This window comes from Mesoplodon bidens, assembly GCF_964165515.1.
Source record: "Mesoplodon bidens genome assembly, chromosome: 7".
Classification (NCBI taxonomy): domain Eukaryota; kingdom Metazoa; phylum Chordata; class Mammalia; order Artiodactyla; family Ziphiidae; genus Mesoplodon; species Mesoplodon bidens.
The window spans coordinates 17,099,989-17,122,972 of record NC_138164.1 but is presented as its reverse complement, the minus strand read 5'-3'; the positions used below and the strand labels follow the sequence as shown (position 1 = coordinate 17,122,972).

General features: G+C 42.2%; 1 protein-coding gene across 5 annotated transcripts in view; it reads right to left on the bottom strand.

Moving 5' to 3' along the window:
- Nucleotides 1-22,984, bottom strand: part of CADM1 (cell adhesion molecule 1) — a 331,496-nt gene that overhangs the window by 28,559 nt on the left and 279,953 nt on the right. For all 5 annotated transcript variants that reach the window (XM_081239672.1, XM_081239668.1, XM_081239669.1 and 2 more), the window contains exons 6-8: nt 14,466-14,565; nt 11,206-11,378; nt 6,185-6,274 (exon numbers count right to left, since the gene is read on the bottom strand). In XM_081239672.1, coding sequence (XP_081095798.1) covers nt 6,185-6,274; nt 11,206-11,378; nt 14,466-14,565 — 363 coding nt within the window. The remainder of the gene's footprint in view (nt 1-6,184; nt 6,275-11,205; nt 11,379-14,465; nt 14,566-22,984) is intronic.

The window sequence follows — 22,984 nt, the reverse complement described above, 5'->3', positions numbered from 1 at the left end:
CCCCTTCAGTTTGTGTTATGGAGCTGCTTTAAAGCTAGATGCTAGGCTCGGCAAGGAATTCCCCTGACGGTTTTATTCTCACGATGGTGCTGTGCTGGCCAATATATATTAAGTATAGTTCCCTCTTTTTCTTTCTTTTTGACATATTTGAAATCTATTGAAAGCAAACATACCTGCTGGAAAATTAAACTTTGAAATTTATTTTCTACTGGTTTCCTGGTTAATTTTCTTTCCATCTATGTTCAGCTTTAATTAAACTCCCATTGCTCAGGGATGGGAGAAATGGATAGGAACGAAACTGAAGCTAAAAGGCCCGAATAGGAGACCCATAAGAAAGCTTTCTTCTGTCTTCCTGTCATCTCCCCTTTGAGTGAAGAGATTGTGTGCCACGGAACAGCAGGAAGGGGACTAGGTTGTTTTTTTTTCTTTTCGGTTAATTTCAAGTTTTGTTAAAAGCTTCTTCAGAATTGTTCACAAGTGCTACTGTGCCCCTGAGATCTTTTCATTTGCAAACCAGATGTTCTCAAAATAATAATAATAATAACCACCTGTACCGTGGTTTCATTTAACAAGGAAAACAATTCCTATCCTATGTTGTGTGTCAGTGCTGGGCGGGAGGAGGGACAGAGAGGAGTGAGGCACCGGTGACGGTGACGGGAGGAAAAGAGAGGGATGCAGGAGGGTGATGGTGGGGAGAGGGGAGCAGCTCTAGAAGTAGTAGTTTATATTCACCTCCTGGAGGGCTGGGTCCTTCCTGCCAAGTCCTTTATTTCCCACCACTGAGATAGCTCCAACTTTCTAATCCTAAGAAACCTGTATTTATGAGATTATTCTTTTGCACGGTTGTGCGTGAATCTTTAGTATGAAAACATGTCAATTCCCTCTCTCTTGGATTATTTTTCAACAAGGAACATAAGAGTATGGAAATGATGATAGAAGCGTTAGGAAGAAAAAAAATTCTCACTGACTTCCCATCTCTCATTCCTTTTTTAAAAAAATGCAGAATCAGGTGACCTTCATCAGTAATTTCTTCCATTCCCTCATAAGTCAATATGGGTCAAAAACTGGTTGGCTATGATGCTGTTTGTAATAAGTTTATCATCATGAAAAAAATAAAAATGTACACACTTAAGACAGTATGGAAAAACATGGTCCACGCACTTTTGGGGCAAAAACTTGGAAAGGGAGCTCATTACAAAACAGGTGGCTCCTGAGTGTCTACTATACCCTAGTAATATTCCTGTCACCAGGCATACTGGTATGTATATCACTAACATTCGATAAGTATTCAAGAAATGATGAATGAAAAACAGCCTTAATGGAGTAGATGCCAACTCTAGAAAAAAGGCAATTTAGTAAACATTCTAGGATGAGAGATGTGTATTTCCTAGCAACAATGTCTTAATATATATCCCGAACATAAATACACACAACAGACACAAACACTGACGATGGATGCTTGAAGTAAAGTTAGGCCTTCAGGCTTAATTTCCAAAATGCCATCCTTTCTTATCCACATTCTATCCATTCTTTGATGGCACAGACCAAATTCTACGTCTCCTGTGGCAGTCTCTTCAATCTTCTGAATCAGCCCTAAGTGCACGGTATCTCCTGCTAAGGAGTTCCAGTGGGTATAACCTATTTCCTCAGCTATATTTTAAGGGGTTCCAAGAATTTTCTGTCTCCGTGGGCACTAGCACAGTGCTGTACATATTATGGGTCCTTGATACGCGTTGAATGAATGCCTAAAAGCATTATTACCCCTTACGTCATGCAGATATCAATAGCACAGAGTAGGAATCATGACGCTAAGACCCTGGAGAACAGACAGCTCTATGTGGAGCAAAGCTCTCTATTGTAATATAGCTGGTCATGCTACAGAGTCAGTCTTAAGATAGGTGCACTTCTTTCCTTTGTATTTAGGAAACTGAAAACATGTGCTTGGTTGTTGAGTTTCCCCAATTTGGCATCCGCCTGAAGGATAAGGGCTGTTCTCACCTTCTTTATTTATGTGACCTGACCCACGTTACACACACAAAAAAGCTTAGGATAGGAGGCTATGAATGCCAAAATAATAATGTGAGCCTGGGGGTGGGACTCACTTTCTCCAAGGTATATTGGGTACTGAGTGATTAGATACCAACAAGAAAAACCTTACTGTTTTCTTTTCCAAGAAACACAAAATATTTAACCGGATATGTACTTTCAAAAAGAGAAAAACTCATTTAGAAATGACCTACTTCATTCTTATGAAAGGATTCTTAAATGTGTTTCAGAATTTGGCCCTGTAGCTATTCATTTCTTATTCTAAGGTGATTTTAATTTTTTAATTTATGACAGTCACATGTATAAATGTGACCTACAGGTTGAGCTCCTCCTGGCCTGAATTTTATATTTAAGCTGCTAAGGGTGTTTAAATCTGAGTGCTGAGTGTTTTCTATGGTACTTCTCATCAAGCATGTAACTCAGGGCAAAACCAGGCAGAAATAAAACAATATCCACGTTAACTAGGGAGGGAAACACAGAATATTTTCCTAAGATGATTGATCCAACTGGCAGACCAGGGCAAAAGCTATCACCAAACACAAGAACAGGTATTTTTATGTACATCTAATATACAAAGTCAACTAATTTGAAAGAAAGTTCAAAACAAAACAAACAACGCCCTCCCCTCTCCCCACCCTCCCAGGCAGTAGATTTTCCTTTGATTCTGGGTTTTGAAAGGAATTTGCATGGAGGCCTCTTACCCCGGGTAATGGTTGGCTGTCTCTGTATTTTCACAGAGGATGTCGGGGATGGATTTAAAGTGCAATTTAAATTAGGCATTTTGCTCTCCCATAATATAGCATATATCTTCATGAGTGAAACCACATGGACAACTTGATATTGAAAAAAAAAAGGGAGTGGGGGTCTGCCAGTAGCAATAGTCAAAACAGAAATATATGGTCAGAAGATTAATGTACATGAAAGAGAACAGAGACACCAAAGAATCTTATGGGAAATCACAGGAGGCTCTGCGTGGCTCCCATCCCAATTTTATCCCTCAGATGGCTTCTTATTTGGAAAGCGATTCTAATGACATTAGTGGCTGAATAGTTATAAAACCAGAACAATGTTGATATGGCAAATTGACATCAAATACTCCTTTCAGTACTCTAGAGCCTGCAAAAATCTTCCCCAGGTGAATCTACCTTTAGACGTGGCCTTCACAGGTAAGTCAGGAGAGCTTCCCCACGCAGGACGGATGGGAGGCAGAGGCGCCCTGCTCCTCCCACCCACCTGTGATTCTGGGTGGGCAGCATCGGGTCAGGTTGGGCTTACAATTCCTCTTTTTCAAAGGCCTCCACGATGAAGATTTAACATATTTTGAGGGAGTCAGGCGACTGGGAACTCACGAAGGCCTGCCTCCCTAACAGGGAGAACAATTCAATTTTTCTGGTTATGGAAGATAAAAGATAACACTGGAACACTTCCTTTCAGAGACATCAGAAATCAACTATGACCTTTCGAGTTTAAAAACATTTTTCGATGGCATTTAAAGACAATTTGTACGTTTTTCTTGTAATGAAACGCTGACCTAGGGAATGGGTTTCAGTCACTGCATTTGCCTGGGAGAAAAGAAATAGATGCTCGTGGGCTTCCTCTTCCTCTTTTTTTTTTTTTTTTAAGCTGAGGCTTTATGTTAGTATCACTAGATTTAGCTGTTGACGTTTTTAAGGCTAATGGTGGCTGTAATGTACCAAACAGTACAAGAGAGAAGATGAGTGGAGATTAATTTAGCTCTCCATTCGTCAGGATTCAGTCTGGAAGATTTCTTAGGAACCAATCTAAATCTAGGGGATAGCCTGGACCTTTAAAATGGGACACGGAATCATTCAGCTCCATAACCTTTCATCTGTTTGAAGAAAGGAGCAAATGTTAAATTTCACAAGTACACTTTCTGGGCAAGATAAATATATATAAGACTGCTTGTTAAGACACAGCAAGCCTGTAAGATCACATCGGTTAAGGCAGTGGATTCTACAATGTTGTTTTAGTGGCAATTTTAGTGTAACGACTCTTGGGTGTGCCAGTGAGAATCAGGGCATTCATCACCACAAATACATTTTGTGTGTAGAGCGGGTTCAGCTGCTAACATCAAGAGGCCAAAGTGCACCTATGAGATCATCTTATATTACCTTGAGCAAAGAGGTGAGGAGGAGAGGAAGAGAAGACAAGTCCCTATAAAGGTACCTGTGATGTGGACAGAAATATAGCATTGTTTGTTTTTAAAATTTCCTCTTAAATGGAGTCTCTGTGGTTGTAACTGTGATAACAGTGAGTTGTAGCTGTTTGAAGATGTGAGATTAGCTTTAGTCTGGAGTCAAGGCTTAGGAGCTGTGAACTGAAGTGCCTCTGCTGAGTCGCTGAGATTGATGGTGAGGGGGGAGGAGTTCAGGGAGTGTTAAGAAAGGTCTTTTAAAAAAAAAGCCTAAGCTAAGTGAGAGGCCAGCCACAAGTGAAAAGTGCTGTTCCACATTAAAGAGAAATGTGGTATTTATGCCGAATGAATGAAGGCCTTGACCGCCTTAAAACGTAAACCTGACTTGCTACCTAGATGGAACCTTCTACAAGGAGAGGTCATCAAGGCTGGCTCACACCCGGACAACTTCTGCAAAGACAAAACAGACCAGGAAGGGCTTTCTTAATGGGTTCACACATGCAGGGCAGTGGCGAAAGGGGCAATGTCATTTACACTGACATCCAAAGGGACGTTCATAGGAAACTATGAAAACCTGGTAACAGCAGCTCAAGCTTAATTGGTTTACTACTCGGATAAGAGAGGTAAGAAACCATGAAAGGTAAACACATGGTTCACAGCAAGGAAAGTTGTTAGCATGGTTGCTCTGGAAATCAGTCAGGGTGGGGCATCTTTGTTGCGCTTATTAAGGATGCAGAAAGTGGGAGGAATCTCTCTGCCCTGCTAACAAACCGAGTTTACTTAAGAAGCAGAAGAAACTAACAAAAAGCTAAAAGGGAAATACACACAGACAAGAATTTAGGAAGCAGCCTGGATGGAGCTGAGTTTAGGGTGAGACACAAAAACCAACTGATGGATTTTCAGAAGCTTTTCAATTAAGTGCAGGCACGGATGTTTTCGCAAACATCATTCAGAACCATGCTCACTAGGGGCTTATTTAAAAGTTCTTTGTTCCACTGTAATGGTTAGAAAGGTGAAGAAAACTGAAGTTAGACAATCTATTGTTATATTTCATAAACCGATGAGGCCTCTTCTTTCACTGAACACTTAGAATTTTCATCATGTCTATCACACCAACTCCTGTGAAAACTGAAAATGTCTCCAGAAAGCCAATGTAAAGGATGGCCTTACCTAAGGAAATCTTGCACGTCTAGTCGACATGGTGCGGCCATAACCTTTCCCACCCTGGTCGGCAGAGTAAACTCCAACAAGTCTCCCGGACAAGCGACATCAAGCGCTGAGAACCGCTGGGGACCGACCAGGAAGGGGCTACAGGACACAACCTCCTCCCTCAGTGACGGTCAGAAAAAGGAGACCGCGAAACTCACTTTGAATAGGAGTTTCAGACAGTCCAAAGAGCTAAACCACAGAGTGACAACCGCAGTGGCTCCTCCAGTGTTTAGCGGAGGGCAGGAAGGGGTACTCGAGTGCCCAGAGTGGAACAGACGGTGACTCCCCAGGTGACACACGGTCAGTGGGTACTCTCTGGGGCAGGAAGGATGATGCATTTAGGAACATGGCCCACGTGGACATGTTAAAGGGTGTGTATTTTCCTTCACGTGGATTAAGATGAAATTAAGGCAAGAAGAAGATCCAAAGCCGGGATACTTACCGTTTCGTCAACCGTGGCTCAGCACAAGCTATCCGCGTGTTTTCTAAGAGCCAGGCTGCCCTTTTCCCCCCTAGCATTTTGCTTTGCATGGTGATGCTTAAAAAAGAATTCTGCAAAATATCTGATCTACTGTTAAATGCTTGGATGTTAAAGACTTTTCTGACGTCCTTAAGAGTCGACTTGAGAACACAGTATCTAATGTCTTTCAAGTTCCCAAATAAAGGAATAATTCCATTCTAAGGAGTTAAAGGGACCTTTTAGGCTTCTTGTTATACATACCAGAAAGACAGTGTACATTCAGGACATCTGCAATGGCAATGAAGGTACCATACCTGCGATGATGGTAAGGATGGTGGTGGTGGTGGTGGTGGTGGTGGTGGTGGTGGTGGTTGTTGTGAGAGGAGGGATAGTTGTGGGGGGATCTGGATAAAGAAAAAAAGGAGAATCAAACCCACAATGCTGAACACAGCGGTGATCAGTAACGACACAACAAAGGCGTGAAGACACTGACATGTTGTTTGATGACTTCTCCCTTTAAAATCCAAAGACTCCCCCCCACCGCCGGCCCCAGCCCTGCAAAGATTTATGTCTTATAATCATATCCCAAGGCCTTATTCGGAAGAGCTAAGAAAAGAAGAAAAGAAGAAAAGAAGAAAAGAGATTTGGGGGCTTCCCTGGTGGCGCAGTGGTTAAGAGTCTGCCTGCCAATGCAGGGGACACAGGTTCGAGCCCCGGTCCGGGAAGATCCCACATGCCGTGAAGCAACTAAGCCCGTGTACCCCAACTACTGAGCCTGTGCTCTAGAGCCCGCGAGCCACAACTACTGAGCCCATGCGCTGCAACTACTGAGCCCGCACACCTACAGCCCATGCTCTGCAACGAGAAGCCACTGCAATGAGAAGCCCGCGCACCATGACGAAGAGTAGTCCCCGCTCGCCGCAACTAGAGAAAGCCCATGCATAGCAATGAAGACCCAAACTAGCCATAAATAAATAAATAAATAAAATAAATTTCAAAAATTAAAAAAAAAGAAAAGAGATTTGTATCAGTGAAGTGAACTAGGGATGAGGAGATGAGAAGTAGAGAAGGGAGGAAAAATCACAACATATGACACACCCTCCCCACCCCCATCCAATTTCAAAGGGTGAGGTTACACCAACTCAGCCCCTGAGAGGGTCTGACGGTTGTCATTTCATTTTATGCTTTCACCGGTGGGAGAAAGGAGGAGATGGCGCTGATCTATCTAAAGGGCTCCTATCGGCCAAGGGAAAGTGTGTGCCTGCCTCTTGCTCTCTGACTGTTAACTTCATTATTCTCCATCAATACATCCCAGCAGGAAGTAAAACTACTTTTATACTTGTAATAAATACACAGAAGAGAGAATGTCACCACTAAATATCAAGTTCCAGGCATGTGAGATTTTACTGAGATTTTATTTTCTAAAAGTCAATAAATTTTACAACTTATAAATATTAATCAGTTCATCGCCTTTGCTCAAGCCTGACCTCCGTGGGCGACAATGATAAAACTGAAGAACGTTTCCATCTTGTAAACAAGAGAATGAAATATAAACAAGGCTTAACCCTCCAAGCCAGGAATCCGATAGGGAATCCTCTGTCAGGTGTCTGATATACCGTATATTCTTCTATCATCTTCAAAATTATTTGGGGGAAAAAAGAAGGCAAATATGAAAGAGAAAAAGAAATTCTCAGCCCAACTGATCAAACTGAATGTGTTAAATTGTCAGCAAGACTTTGACCTAAGCAATCATTCTGCTATAATAGAGCATAAGATGATTTGAAGGCTTTTGATTTTAAATTTTATCTAACGCCCATCAACTTTTTCTCCCTGACACATCTGGTGTCCTTTTATCGCCAAGTGAGCTCTCAGACTGTCTAATTAATACATCCAAACTTTAATTATATACTGTGTCTTTACTGGGTTTGGCGGAACTTCCTGGAAGTTTACGAAAACATTATCTTGGCGTTTGGTTATGAGGTCTGCTTAAAAGATTCCTACCGTTGATCAATAATCAGTTTTAAATTTCCTCACAAACTTCTCTCACACGTACACAAATGTGTGAGTTTGACAGGGAAGAATCAAGAGCAAACCTGTCTGTTTTAGGGGAGACTCTGTTCATTGAAGTTGGGGATGCCAGCAGTTTAAACGACTATTGAAAGCAGCCTCACACGAGTGCAAAAAAAGAATCCATTAAAAAAAATTCTCATTCTCTTCCAAGAAGTAGAAATGATTCATAATTTCAAACCACCTTGTTAGAAGAACGGGCAGTACACGTTCAGTCTTGCTTTTTGGAGTACTTTCTTATGGAGGCCACAGGTGGGGAAGCATTTTGTGACCTGGGAGACCACTGGATGCACCTACATCCTGCGGCAGGTGCAGGTACAGGTGCAGGTAGGGACTCAGGTGAGCGAGGGGCACCGGTCCCTGAAGACAACCTGCTCTCTCCACGCCCCAATTCAGCTGTACCCAGAGATGTGCCTTCTCTGTTCTGATTCAATGACAGTATTTATCACTGAAAAGGAACATCTGTAGCTGGTATGCTACAATGCTATTTCTGTCTCTATTTCAAAAAGTATTGGCACACAATGTGAGATGTCCACAATACAATCAAAGTGCACCTGAAGGTGATTTGAAATTACGATTACCAACAGGAGTGGAACAGAGACTAACGAGGGCAGAGACTTCAGAAAAAAGGTCACTAGTTCCTTTCATTTTGTGAAAATCACACACTTTCAATTATTTTCATCACTACTGGGGTAACTTGTCCTTCACATGTGGCTCAAGTGACCTAAATGAATTAGACTCCGTTACCAGGTGTAATGCCTAGATCTTTTCTAGCGAGAAGAGCAATGTGAGGTCACTATTTAAGAAAATACAGAGTTGGAGCTAATAAGCTGTGTTTGACACATAGACGCTAAAAGAACAAAACCAACTGGGGCTCAGGTGCTAACCAGATAGATTCGCCAAGTATAGAAGTTACTTCTGGAGAATTAAACATTTTAAAAGCATGTTAACTCTGAGTTCATAAAGAACTTTGAAAGCTACTGTAGTAGGACAATAAATTGGCTTTGAAAAGAAAACCTACTCACCATCTTCTCAAACTGCTAGAATATTTTATTACTAGACAAGCAACACCTCAGGTGAGTATTCTAGCCTGTCACCCCAGGCATTACTGCTAGTACAGGTTACAGAAGGGAGGTAGCATATTGTGTATCTAGCAAATTCCTAGACCAGGCGAAGTGCACCATCTTGGGTCGGGGAGATAGGTGGATGTAGATGTGCTTGCCTACATGGGCAGGTCTCTGTTTCCTGGCTTTCAAATAATGCATTCTGGCCCAGCGAGTTCATTCCCAAACGACAATCTTGCATTGGAGGGAACTGTTCTACCGGGAAGCAGAGAGAGTAAGAGAAACTACAAAGAAAGACACACATTTTACTGTAGACTTTGGAGTCAAAGTTATCGTGGCTCTGAAACATATTTTAGTAACCGTGTGAACTTGGGCAACTTATGTCACCTTTCTAAGCTTCCTTTTATCATCTGTAAAATGGGATGATGATGGCGCTTACCTCCTCATGTTATCGTGGAGATCAGAGGTGATCATGCATGTAAAACTGTCACCCTAGTGCATGGAGCGAAGTGAGCAAGCCCTCCATGAATGCTAGCCAGAGCTAGGATCCAAAATTATTCGAATCTGTCTGTCTATCAAATCCACAAAACGCTTCTCATCCTGAGATGTCGGAACAGTGGGTACAATAAATCAAAATTGTTTTTCCAGATAACTGAGTCTTCTGAATCAAGGAACACATAATAGACTGGTGGAAATTTGTCTCTGCTTTTCATAATCTGCCGTTTTTAAAAAGAGCTGAATGAAAGTCGTCTGTAAACCTGGATAACAGCAAGGCTGGGGCCTCGCATGAGGCTCAAACCCTGATGTTGATCATGGGAGTGATGTAGAAGCAAAAGGGGGATGGCTGGAAACGGGGTACTCGGCACCGCCTTGCACCTACACGGAGAGCCATGCCCTTCACTCTGATCTCCTTAACTACCGGGGAGAATTAATGCTATTATGTGTAGACCACAGACAACATGGGTAGTGTGCAAAGAAATCACACCTCAGAAGTCTATACATAAAGTGATTAGATGTGAGCCTTTAACTTTGCATTATGCTAAGGAAAACAAAACTCAGGTACAGGCTAAAGATTATATTTTAATATCCATGTAGATATGAGGGAAAGCATGCTTCTATTTCATCAAAGAGACTGCTACTCCTATTTTCTTCATAAGGAAAGTGGCCAGGTTCTAAGACGTTATGGTGTAAATATCCCATATGTAGATTTACGTGTGTATATGTGTATATTCACATACACTTACACTTGGATTATTTACATGGCTCACATGAAGAGAGAAATGCACACACGTTCATATATTTACAAGATACTGAAATTGTCATGCCTATGGTTACTCATTCTGTGTCATGTCAGCTCATGACTATTTTTCCTGGTGTAAAAGTAACCGAGAGAGTGAACTGGACAGAAGAGACTCAATTCGTCATCATAAGAAGAGACAGGCAGTGCAGTCCTCAACTAAACAGAGAATATTCACCAGACACAAAATTGACCATGAGCTATAAATGGGAAATAAAATTGACCATGAGCTATAAATGGGAAATAAGTTTAAAATGGCTAGTACAAGTAGGTGCACAATAAATATTTGTTGACTAGAAAGTGAAAATCATGATCATATGCTTTAATAATCCTGCAAAAAGATATTAAGAAAACAGACAAATTTTTTAAAAAAGCACTTCTGTCTAAAGCAGCAGCTATAGGTGGTTAACAGAGCTACCAAGGACCTTCTATTTTTTTTCCAAGTATTTACTGGCTTGCGACATATGGAAAGTAATAGCTTCATGCTGAAAATAGGATAGTTCTGCTCATCAAAGCAGGAGAAAGGCTAGCCCAGGTATCATCAGAAAATACCACTGGGAATAGAATTTCTGAGCTGAAAAGCCATTAATTGGTGAGGTTGAATTTCGCAGTCATTATTTCTAACATAATCTCCATAGTGTGCGCCTGAGGACAAAGCTTTCCTACTCAGCATGACCAGAGCCTGTGATCTAGAGGGAAGCCCCCAGGATTAGAAGGGGAGAAGAAAAGTCACTGTCCGCCTAGTGGTAGCACTGGGGTCCACCTTGGGCCAGGCTTCTTTAATTCTTGAAGGAAACAAACTGGTTTTTTTGGTTTTCAACTTGACCAAAAGCTCTAGGAGTGAATCATAAGCAGCAGCTACATAATAAATGAGTCAAATGGAAGAGGGCTTCATCTTCTCACGTACCGTATACATACAGCATATAATCCGAATGAGCTTTCCCCACTATGTTTGAAGCCTCACAGCGGTATGTACCATTATCTGTTTTGTTTAGGTTATTGATGAACAGGTTGGGCCCCGACAGTACGGCGTGTTGAGGCATTTCATCATCGACTCTCACCCAAGTTACCATCACAGGCCTGCAGAGGGAATGGGAGAGAGACAGGTTGCATTATGCTTTCCCACCAAGATGTCTGCATCAAACCTCTCACCCACACAGTAAATGAATCCCATGCAGGATGACACAATTAAAGAGGACCTATTTTAAGTTCAGAGAATTATAGCTGTGAAGGCTTCACAAATCTGTTTGGAATATAATTTTAAAAAAAATATTATCGGGTGTTGAAAAACTTTCAACAGACCAGAAGCAGGAGTCTCCTTATTTCCAAGTCACCTTCAACAAATCAGCAAACAAACCAACATGCCCCATTTTTATGCCCTGCTGTGTGCTTTCACACGAATTCAGACAGGACAGAGCTCCCCCATGGTTAATCATCTCATTAATAAGGGCAAAAAAAACTCAAATCCTGGGCTAGTGATACATGCATTAACCTCATGGTTACTAACACGCCGAGATAGTGGCATAGAAAGTTGTGATATTTCAGTGGATTTCGAGTTTCGCAGAAAGAAATGGACTTTTACAGCTGAATAGTGCTTTCTTTGGCCTCTGCTGTTTGAAAAAAAATTACCTCTTCTCATTCTGGAAAGAGGTAGTCACTTCCTGTCCCCTTACCCCCTACCCATAACACACCCTCCGCCAACCCAAGACCCCACCGCACCTTCCGAGGCCCCAGGCCACCTTATCTATGTGTTCCTTGGCAAAATGCCGGTCTTCCCTGGCTCTCCAAGGCCCTCACACTGCTCCCCTTCCCCTGTGTGTGCACCTGCAGGCCCCCAGCTCGAGGGACAGGCTCCCAGATCAATGGCTGTAGAGTGACAGCACCTCCATGTGAACTCTTGGGCTCCTATGGCACTTGCTCATCACAGGGGAGTTTATTTTCGTGATTTAAAGACCACATTTGTATCCACCAGGAAAAACCAAATTTCACAAGATGCTCCAGGGCCCAAATTGCACACACACAGAGTCTTTTTCAAACTCACTGAATTTATAATCGTTCGAGGCCGCCCCTATGAAATGGAGGCCACATCTAGGGCTGGGCCTGAAAACTGCCATTTCCAAGGCAAGGCCACAGAGATTCGGGCACAGAAGCAGCTTCTTTTCATTTCCTGAACTACCTCTAGGAGCAGCATCAGAACCAAAGACCTGTGCTTCATATGAATGGGCACTCAAGACAGCCCTGTCAAGTAGCATTCCGGTTTTCCAGTGGGATGTGAAGTCACAGTTTTTCTTTAATGACACATGAGTTTGTTATCACAACGCAGTAAATTATTTAAAAATGAGCCCTGCATCCATCCTCCTCGCAGGCAATGGCGAACGGCTCGGCCTGGCAATCAGACCTACTGTCCCGCTGCTTGACAGCTGAAACCATCAATGGGGGTAAATGCTGAGAACATTCACAACATTTAACAGCAAGTTAAATTACCATTTTTATTGTATGCAATTTCTTGAGAAAATAAATAGGTGATATGCTAGAAGGGCTAGCAGTCAAGTAACCCGTGCTTTGCTCAGACAACCGTGGACACGGGCCGATTTGAGAGGAACAAGCAAATACCCTCTCTGGCATCAATGTCCCGAAGGAAACATACAATTTACTGTCCCCGTGGCACATTCGACTGAACACAGTACCTTCTTCAGGGGAAAAAAATATAGAGACAAAATAGAGGTTAGCAAGCCATAGTCTGTAAATGTAGTTAATGTGGCTGGTACTGTAAGTGGCAAGAGGCCTGAGAGAATTTAATTTTTTTGCCACTGGATTGTTTTGGAAGGAAGGCAATTTGCTACCTGGGGCCTAATTCCAACAGTTTACACAAAGAAAGAGCTGAATCTTTTGCAGTGTTCAAAGCAGAAGAAGACTGCTTTGGTAAAGCTGGAAGTACTTAAAACCAAATAACCTCGAACCACCCAAGGAAAAGCAAAGCAGAAGCAAGACCATCTCCTCCTCCCTAAAGGCCATCTTTACAACTCCAAACGGTGAGTAGAGAGAGAAGCAAATCCTCGCCCCTGGAGAAGGACACACAAAATAGGGAGGGCTCACGTGGGAAGAGAGCCCACTGCAGCCAGGCTCCCTCTGGCTCTCTGTTCTCTCAGAGATCAGCGCTTAGCTGTCATGGGGAGAATTCTTTCCAGAGACTTGGGGGAAGCTTTGTGAAAATGCTCTGAGATCCTTGTATGAATATGCTAGTTAGCAAAACTCTGAGAGGGGGAAAAATCATAGCATGGGGACAGCAGAGGGAGCTCAATGCTGTTTTTTGTTGGGGACCAATAAAAATCTGAGTGCTCCCCCACACTACGTTGACCTGTTGTTCCATGTGAAATGGATTGTTTTTTCCCTCAGAAACAGTTAAAAACAATCTTCACTCTATTAGAAAGATGAAAGGGTTCTTCCTCCTCCCCAAACGAAAGGGAATAAATAGCTAAAGTGGTACCACCACATGGCTTTCGCTTTATTAGTGATAATACATGTAGTTTCTCGAATTCACTTTCATTAATTTAGCAGGGGCAAGTGACGTAGCTTTTTTTACGCTTTTCAATAAAATAAGAGTGTAAGTCTTTTCCCTTATGCAGTATGTATACATATTCCTTGAGAAAAATTCCCAAACCATTCCTCACTAACAAAAATATTTCTAGTAGTCACTTTTCCTTGAGGGAAGAAGCAAAATGAAAAGTAAGGCAAATTCATTTGCCTACAGCTAGCCCTAAACACAGCAGCTTAATTTAGGACTGAAAACCATCTTTCCAACAGCTTAGTTAGACATTAACACAGAAGGTAGCAGAGATATCATTAGATTGTGGGCCCACTAAAAATTTATTAGGATTATTTTATGTGGGTGAGAGAAGATAGTTCTGATGATCATGTTGATGATAATAAAAGAGAATGAGCTGAGATTTCAATCTTAGCTGGCATTTCATTTTTCTCCCAATTCTCACCCTTAAGAACCACAGATATTTATCCCCCTTTTCACTGAATATTCTTTTAGTTCCTGAAAAATCTTCCATCCTTTACAGCAGGAGACAGGTGACAGGCCAATGAGTTGTGAATGCACATCTGTGTGTTGTGGCATTTACTGCTCATGACCCTCTGCCAACCTTGGCCTTCAGAACTTACTGGGGCTTCCCGATGGCTTCACATGTTAACTCAAGCGCGTCCCCTTCCCGGGTTAGGCCTTGTAGAGGATAAGTCATCTGAATATGCACTTGAGGCTTATCTGTGTGACGACAACACAAAGTATAATGTTTAGCAAATGGTATCATCAGTCAGAACCAGACTTGCACGCTGTCACAAACCCCATACGACCAGCACTCACGCACTTCCCATCCTCATGCCTTCAGTAAAATCCTTCTAATTAGTAAGTGATCCTGGCATTTGCTCAAATTAAACTGACTAATAACTCTAAGAAGTGAACCACGAATAGATAAGAGATTCATAAGCCAACCATGCCACATCAAACATTTCCTGCAAAATACATTTTGTTACATTTAAGTTTATCTCCAGACTCACTCAAGCTAAAGGAAACTCATTTGCCTTCATGCTGAGGTGAAGCCACAGATATCTGCGGTGCTGAGAATGGACACATTTTATCATAGATCATATATTACTATCTGTGCTCAGAATGGATACATTTTAGCATAGATCATATATTACTATGCGACAATATGTTGTGACACTGTATATTAATAAGTGTGCCACTTCTATGCTCTTGTTTTCAAATGGGAAAGGCAAAACTTCTGAATTCTACTCAAATGTCTAAGAATAAAGAACTGGGAGGTTTTGGTGGCCCCTAACGAAACTCTATGATGGCTCAACGTAAACATATCAGAAGGAAGGAAACTGACGGTTACCGAGTCTACTATGGTAGGAACCATCCTTGGTGGTGGAGAAAGCCCAGTTTTAGGGACGAGAACATTAGTACCTAGAGAATGATGTAGGTTGTCCAAGGTCATAGAGATAACATAATGAGAGATAGCCCCATGAAATGTATTTTGGAGGGATTATTGATTCAAACCCACATTTCCTAATGGCAATACATAATTAAAGCCAAGTATACTGAGTATAGCTTCCTAATGCAGTCAAGTATTTAGGTATTCCTAAGTGATGTATTCCTAGGCGTAAGTGAATACTTTAGTGATGTAGGTATCCTTATTTCCACTAGCTATTTAAAAACTGTGTTTGTGAGTTTGTGGGGCTGTGGGTATGAGAGAGGAACGCTAGGAGGTACAGGGAATGGGGAGGGAAGGGGGAGGGGTTGGAATTAACTTAGATACACACACAAATACATTTACAAATAAAACCTGAATGGAATTGGGAGGGTTTTTTTTTCCCTTTGCTGAACTAATAAGCTATTAATCCCGAAATCATTTTTCTCATTTAATTTCATGACTTTGTAAATGTATATCTTTGGAAATGTACCCAAGAGGTAAAAAATGTGAGAGGGCAAGACATCAATTGGCTGAAAAGTCAAAACAACTGCCATAACTTTACTTTCTCGGACAATCACACCACCCAAACGACAGCCCCTTGGCCTTTTACAAGCAGTGGTTCGCTCACTATCATTCACCCTGTGGTATCAGGGGGCAAAGAGAAATATGGCGGGGCTCAACCATCTCTACCTGTACACAGCCAAACAAGCTGCACGAGGTCCTCTCTAGGGATGGCTGTTTTCTGGATGTATTTTTACAGTCGTGTTACTAGCACTGGATCTTTCTGTCTCTGAAAACCACATGGCATTCAAAACCTTTTAAGGGAGGCTTCTTGTACATCGGTGGGCACTGTACACTGAATTGGTAATGCTTTCTGAGGAGCTAAGTCACTTGCCAGAGAACATAAGTTAACTGGGACTGAAAGCTCCAGCTGACCCCTGAAAATAACACGACTCTATTCTTAGACTTGTTGGCAAAGGCAATGTTTAAGAGGAAAATGGCCTAGAGGTCTCCAGATACTGATAGCTGGGTGGGGAAGCTAATCATTAAAGAAGGCAAAAATACTCAAAAAGGATAAACAGGATGACCTTAAATGAGCACTGGTTGATGGGCAAGTGTCCTGGGCACCCACCTTTGAGAGCTACAGACAATACTGTAGGCTAAATACAACCATTGGGTGACACATGTGGGTCTATTATTTTTGGTGGTATAATACACTTGCACACGAGCTAGTTGGTAAAGTTTATTAAAAAAACAACCCACAGGGCTTCCCTGGTGGTGCAGTGGTTGAGAGTCCGCCTGCCGATGCAGGGGACGCGGGTTTGTGCCCCAGTCTGGGAAGATCCCACATGCCGCGGAGCGGCTGGGCCTGTGAGCCATGGCCACTGAGCCTGCACGTCCGGAGCCTGTGCTCTGCGACGGGAGAGGCCACAACAGTGAGAGGCCCACGTACAGAAAAAAAAAAAAAAAAAAAAAAAGACCACAAGATATCCAAAAAAAAAAAAAAATGGTAGAAGGTTATGCCACTGAAAACACAGACAACAAAATACCGGCTCCCTTACAGTTCATGCTCAGAAACAGCAGCACTTCTGGAGTTCCTGGTTAGGGAACCTCTGTCATCCTTATCCAGGAACCATTCTGAGGAAAGCTAAATTTAAAGCCCCCAATTTGGGCTGAAATGTAACATTTTCTTATAGGTTAATCTCTGATCCACAGAAGGTCTACATTTTCCATGCACTGCCGACTTCGGCCCATTAATTAAGGAGAAGCAGAATGCTTGCTGGCCGATGTGGAAGGCTCTTTTGTCCTTTTTTCTCCTTTGTATAATTTACAAGCAAACAGAGAGAGTATATTTTTCAGCACAGTGCACTAAGGGTTTTTACACGCTCAACTTCCATTCATAATAAAGACGGTGCTGAAAATCTATCCACCCTGCCTTTTCAGTACCACTGAGTTTGTTTTAGTTAAATGCTTTTTATGTTCCTAATGGCTGTTTGCCAGTTGTCAATTACTCACATAAATTAGGAATAACAAGCTAAGGCCTGGCTATACCTGGATTTTACGTTTAAAAAAAATCATATACTAAGCCATAGGAAGTACACCTTCAATTTTGATAACTGACTTTCCCAATTTACTCTCTAGGTTTCTGGAGAAACATCTACCATCTACTTATGGGTACAGCTGCCACAGTTCCCTTAATAGGTCGCTGGAAAGGTAAACATTCATCTTGCTTGTATTATACAGAAAAATGTCCTCCTCTGTTGGCACATGCAGTATTTATAGGCATATTATGCGACTGTGGGCAGCTGAGCTATCTTCACGCCCAGCCTAGGAGCCAAACAGAGGGTGTGTGTGCCAAGATCCATCTCTGGGCAAAGGAAACTTAAAAAACAAATTCAATTCCCCCTCCTCTGCCCTGAAAGAGGAACTTGAGCCTTCCCAACAGGTGGGATAGAAACCCTGGGACTCCACTGGCACCTCTAGAACCCAGGGCTGCTCAATTTTCCCAGGATGATCCTGACCACAATCCGAGTATGTCAAAAGACTGAACAATCCAGATGGCTGATTGAATAGCCCAGAAGCTCATCATTTATATTTTAATTATGTTCATAAATCAAACGGTGGGTTATAACCCACCAAATCTTTTCTGAAACAGAACCAGACTCCAAGATTTATTTTGAAGTAATGAGGTAAGGCCCAGAACATTTTCTGGGTTATCATTTTACGCCTCGGTTGGTACTGGAAAGCACAAGGCTAAAAGCCAGATGACACTTTCTGCCCAAGTGCAATAACTGTCTAGAAATGTACTGCAGAATGGCTTAATGTCACTATAAAATGGAACTGCTATATAAAAATAAGAAAAATAGTTTGGTCTGTGCACTCATGGAACATTACAGTTACAGAGATGGTACCACCAACAGCTAATAAATTAGGTCAAGGGATCTGAGGTTTTCATAATACACTGTAATTTTTTTAAAACCCCGTAAAAGACATTTAGCAAGACTATTACAGCAGACAAAATTCGTCCATTGGTCAAAGTCGCACAGAGGGTTAAATACCAGGAGGCTTTAGGTCACACTACAGTAGCAGCCAATTTAAAAAATCATATTAGAAAGACATTCTGATTTGATGAGACTTTCTTTAAATGGACTTTGCTCTCTCTATAAAGGGAAAAAATATATATATATATAAAAGGAAACTCTTAAAGAGGTTAGAATGGCTTGCTGGCAGATTACAATTGATTTCATGCTAGTCTGACCTTGTACCATATTCTATGATCTTTTCAGAAGATGAAACTCAAGACTCTGGAACCTGTATTTCACTTTCCTATGTAAATGAAAAGTCACAGTCTCCTTCTCTCTAGATTACCGCACTAACATATCAGGTCTTTAAAATTTCTTAGTTAAAAAAAGTACACTGCGGTTTCCTTTTGCCTGGGGTATTATCCTCCCCATGTACCAGAGAGGAGCATTGCTGAGATAAGAGGGAAGGCGCCCTGACACCGCGGCAGGAGGAGACCTGTTAGCCCAGGGGCTCCTGACGCTTTCCCTGCCTGAGATTTTCTAAATTGGGGGACGTGGGCCTCAAATGTTCATTGATGCGCTGACTGCAAGCAGGCCCAGGAACCCAAGTGCAAATCTGTTCCTGCAGGCTCTTTGCATCCCTTGCTTAGATTTCATCCAACATTCTGAAACACCTGTTAGAGGGAGACTGGATGCCTGTCGACCAAGTGTTCATTGTTTTGGGCCTACCAGGGAGAACTCAAGGGCAGTGTGGGCCCAGATGGAATCAGGATGGCTGGGAGGATGGTTTGGGTCAGTGCCTGTGCATTCAGGTGGGGAGGCACTGACAGAAGGGTCTTTGTCAATCATGGGGGATTACTGCAGTTTGGAGGAGCACGACAATGCCCAGATGCACCTGAGATTTGGTGAGTATTAGGGGCTGCTTGAGCTCAGAGCAGAATCCACTGCTATAACATGGCTGCCTAAGCTGATGGGAGAGCCCAGCTTTGCTCTGAGGGAGGGCAATGTACCACAAGGTCATTGGGGCTGATGTATCACGAGGTCATCGGGGCTGGTGAGAGAACACAGTCACAGCGAGCTCTCAGAGGACTTAAAGAGAACATCTTGCAAAAGGTTTGCTTCCCATTGTCATAATACATTCACGAATAATTTTCACTGCCATTTATTTTGTTTGTTTGCAAGGTGAAGGACCTCCTGGACCTGCTGTTACATCTGTTGTATGAATCGGAGCACTTAAACTGCTCTTTTTTTTTTTTTTTTTTTGCGGTACGCGGGCTTCTCACTGTTGTGGCCTCTCCCATTGCGGAGCACAGGCTCTGGACGCTCAGGCTCAGCGGCCATGGCTCACGGGCCCAGCCGCTCCACGGCATGTGGGATCCTCCCGGACCGGGGCACGAACCCGTGTTCCCTGCATCGGCAGGCGGACTCTCAACCACTTGCGCCACCAGGGAAGCCCTAAACTGCTCTTCTTGAGGAGGGCTGAGCTATGATGAGTGGGATGAGTCAAACCTGGGGGGACGGATGTGGGACCGAAGAGCATGTGCCACATTACACAGTAAGATGCAGTTTCCTCTTGTTGCAACTTGTAAGTAGTTTTGTGGATATTGAAATTACTGTTTACCCAACAGAATCAAATTTTATTCTGTGATGTTGTGGCAGAGAGTAGTTTCCAGTGCCTTTGAAGTGGGGTGCACACTCACCCACACAGCACTCTTCCATATCTTTGAGAAATCTTCAGAATTAGAAAGTGAACACTGGGTGAGAAAATTCTCATAGCAAGATTTTCTGCACAAGCACGTTAGCTCTGTAACAAGAAAAGTTTTTGTTTTTTGTATCCCTGGTGCCTACAACAGTGTTGGTGCCTGGCACATAGTAGGCATTCAATACATATTTACCAAGTGAATGAATGAATGAGAAAGTGGGGAAACATTGGGGCATGGACTTCTAGCTCTGCTACCGGTTAAACAAAAACAAAACAAAACCAAGCAGACCATGAATCCCTCTAAGCACTGTTATAAGACAGACAAGGCACATTAAAATTTTCAAGTGTTTATTTGAGCATCCATTTGAACAGGGCAGCCCAAACTGAAAATGCTCCAATAGGAGCTGGGGGAAAGGTTTTAATAGAAAAGACACGGAAGTAAAGCAAGTGAATTATTTGATTGGCTAGAGCTTGAGCAGTTGCCTTTTTGGGGGAAGCCTGGTTAGCCGTTTGTGATTGGCTGGGCTTAAGTTTCATTGCCTTGGAGTGCACTGGCTTTGGTTTAGGTTTTGGTTTGCCTACATAAGCTACCAAGGTATCAGAGTCACCTTATTAGATTGGTCTAATGTCCTCCTTGTTTAATCACTTTAACAGTCCTCGTTGCAAAATACAATTCTATTTTTCTTTTAGAAGGTTAATCCAGCTCCCAAAATTTGATGTTCAACACGCATGTCTGATTTACATACTTCCACTTCACTACACATTTATTTAGCATTTTGGGTATATTTCAAGGTGAAATATAATTTGAAATATAATTCAAATGTACATTTGAAATTTTGGGTATATTTCAAATGAAATCATAAAGAATGTTGTTGAAACATTCTTTTTATTTATTTTTTGTTAACCAGCTTAAGCATAGGAAGTTTTATTTGTTTGTTCAACATTTTTTAAAACATACGTTTTTTTAAATTGAAGTATAGTTAATTTACAATGTTGTGTTGGTTTCAAGTGTACAGCAAAGGGATTCAGGTTTACATATATATATATATATATATATATTCTTTTTCATATTCTTTTCCATTATAGGTTATTATCAATACAAGATATTGAGTATAGTTCCCTGTGCTATACAGTAGGTCCTTGTTGTTTACCTATTTTACATATAGTAGTGTGTATATGTTAATCCCAAACTCCTGATTCATCCCCCACTCCCCCCAGTGATCCCCTTTGGAACATTCTTTTTAGATTTTGAGATGTTAGCTTTACAACCATTTAACCTTCCACAGAATCAAAATCTGACCTTGAGTTAAAAACCATTAAGAGCGCATATTAGAAGACTAGTTTCACTACATAGTATTCAACGTCCACACGCATCTTTTCCAAATACATTAGGTCAGACAGCGAGATGTGGGAAGACAGATGTGGGAAGAGGCCTCTTTCTACAGGGTGTGCCTTCAGAAGGCAGGGAGGATGGCAAAGTCTCCCTTCCCTAAGAGTCATGTCATTCAAGTCTTGCTCACAGTGGAGTTGGCCCAATATTTACTCTTTGTTTTTTGAGTATTAGTGACTCAGCCTCCCGCCCCCTTTGGCACTGCAGAATGCCTCACTAACACTCTATAGAGTTAGTGGCATCAGGAACTTGGACCCGCTTCTACTGTGTGTTAACACAAAAAATGAGAGGTTAAAACATTAGTTTGAATCAGGGGGGTCTCCATGCCTTGATTATTTTTCAGGAGGAATAATAAATACTGAAATAACTTCCCTGGAACTCAATTCATTGCTCTAAAAAAATAAAAGAAAGGGAGAGTGGGAGGAAGAGCATACTCTGTTTAAAAAAAAAGAGACCGGAGGGGCTTCCCTGGTGGCGCAGTGGTTGAGAGTCTGCCTCCCGACGCAGGGGACACGGGTTCGTGCCCCGGTCCGGGAAGATCCCACGTGTCGCAGAGCGGCTGGGCCCGTGAGCCATGGCCGCTGAGCCTGCGTGTCCGGAGCCTGTGCTCCGCAACGGGAGAGACTACAGCAGTGAGAGGCCCGTGTACCGCAAAAAAAAAGAGAGACCGGAGATCAGAGAGCAACAGGCCAAATATGAAAACGCCAGCTATTACGCTTTGAAGAATATAACCTGGGAACAGAATTGCTGGGGGAGAGGATGGGCTATGGGAGCTGCCGTGGTAAATAAACTGTGTCTTATCCTCCGCTCCATACAGGAAAGATTTTCCCATTTCCAGGTTTTTCTCCCTCCTTCACTGCAGGACACTATCGATACCAGAGAAACATTTATTTTGGCACAAAGAACAGGTTTTGATCATCTCCCTCAATGCCCAATTTTCCCCCAATCTAGGGAATGAAAGAAAAAAGATTCTAGCCTTCTGTGGACCCTCGATGAACAGGAATATGGATTTACAAAATACCTGGCTACATTGAGTCAATAAAACTCATTTGGAAAATGATGTCCACGAACACAATTAACTGGCAGATGATAATCAGAGCAGGGAAGGCGTTCAAACACCCATTTTTTGAGTCTTTGGTTTCATTCTCCCTTTCAAAACATATCTCTTAAATTTTTTTTTTCAGATATGCACACACACAAAACCCTCACTAGATGAGGATTTTTGCAAAACATTTTAAAGAGCAAGGCTACGATGGGGGAAAGCAAAAGACACACAGCAGTAATTCCAGAGCTTTGGATTCACCTCGGTCCAGAGTAAGGCTTCCCCCCTTGCACAGCAATCTGAATTCCATACTGAGGGTCACACCTTTTCTTTGAATTCCCAGCTTATGTCGCTATGTGTTTCCACCTTGATGCTATTTAGACAGTTTTCTTTTAACGCGCAGACAGTGAACTGTTCTCCTTTAAACAGGCTTTTATTTGACAAGTGTATGTTCACTCAGATTTGAAGCTCCACTAACCGTGCTACAATTCTACCACATTCTGCTATAATCAACCCTATTGTAAATTTGAGCAACGCTATATACACAGAC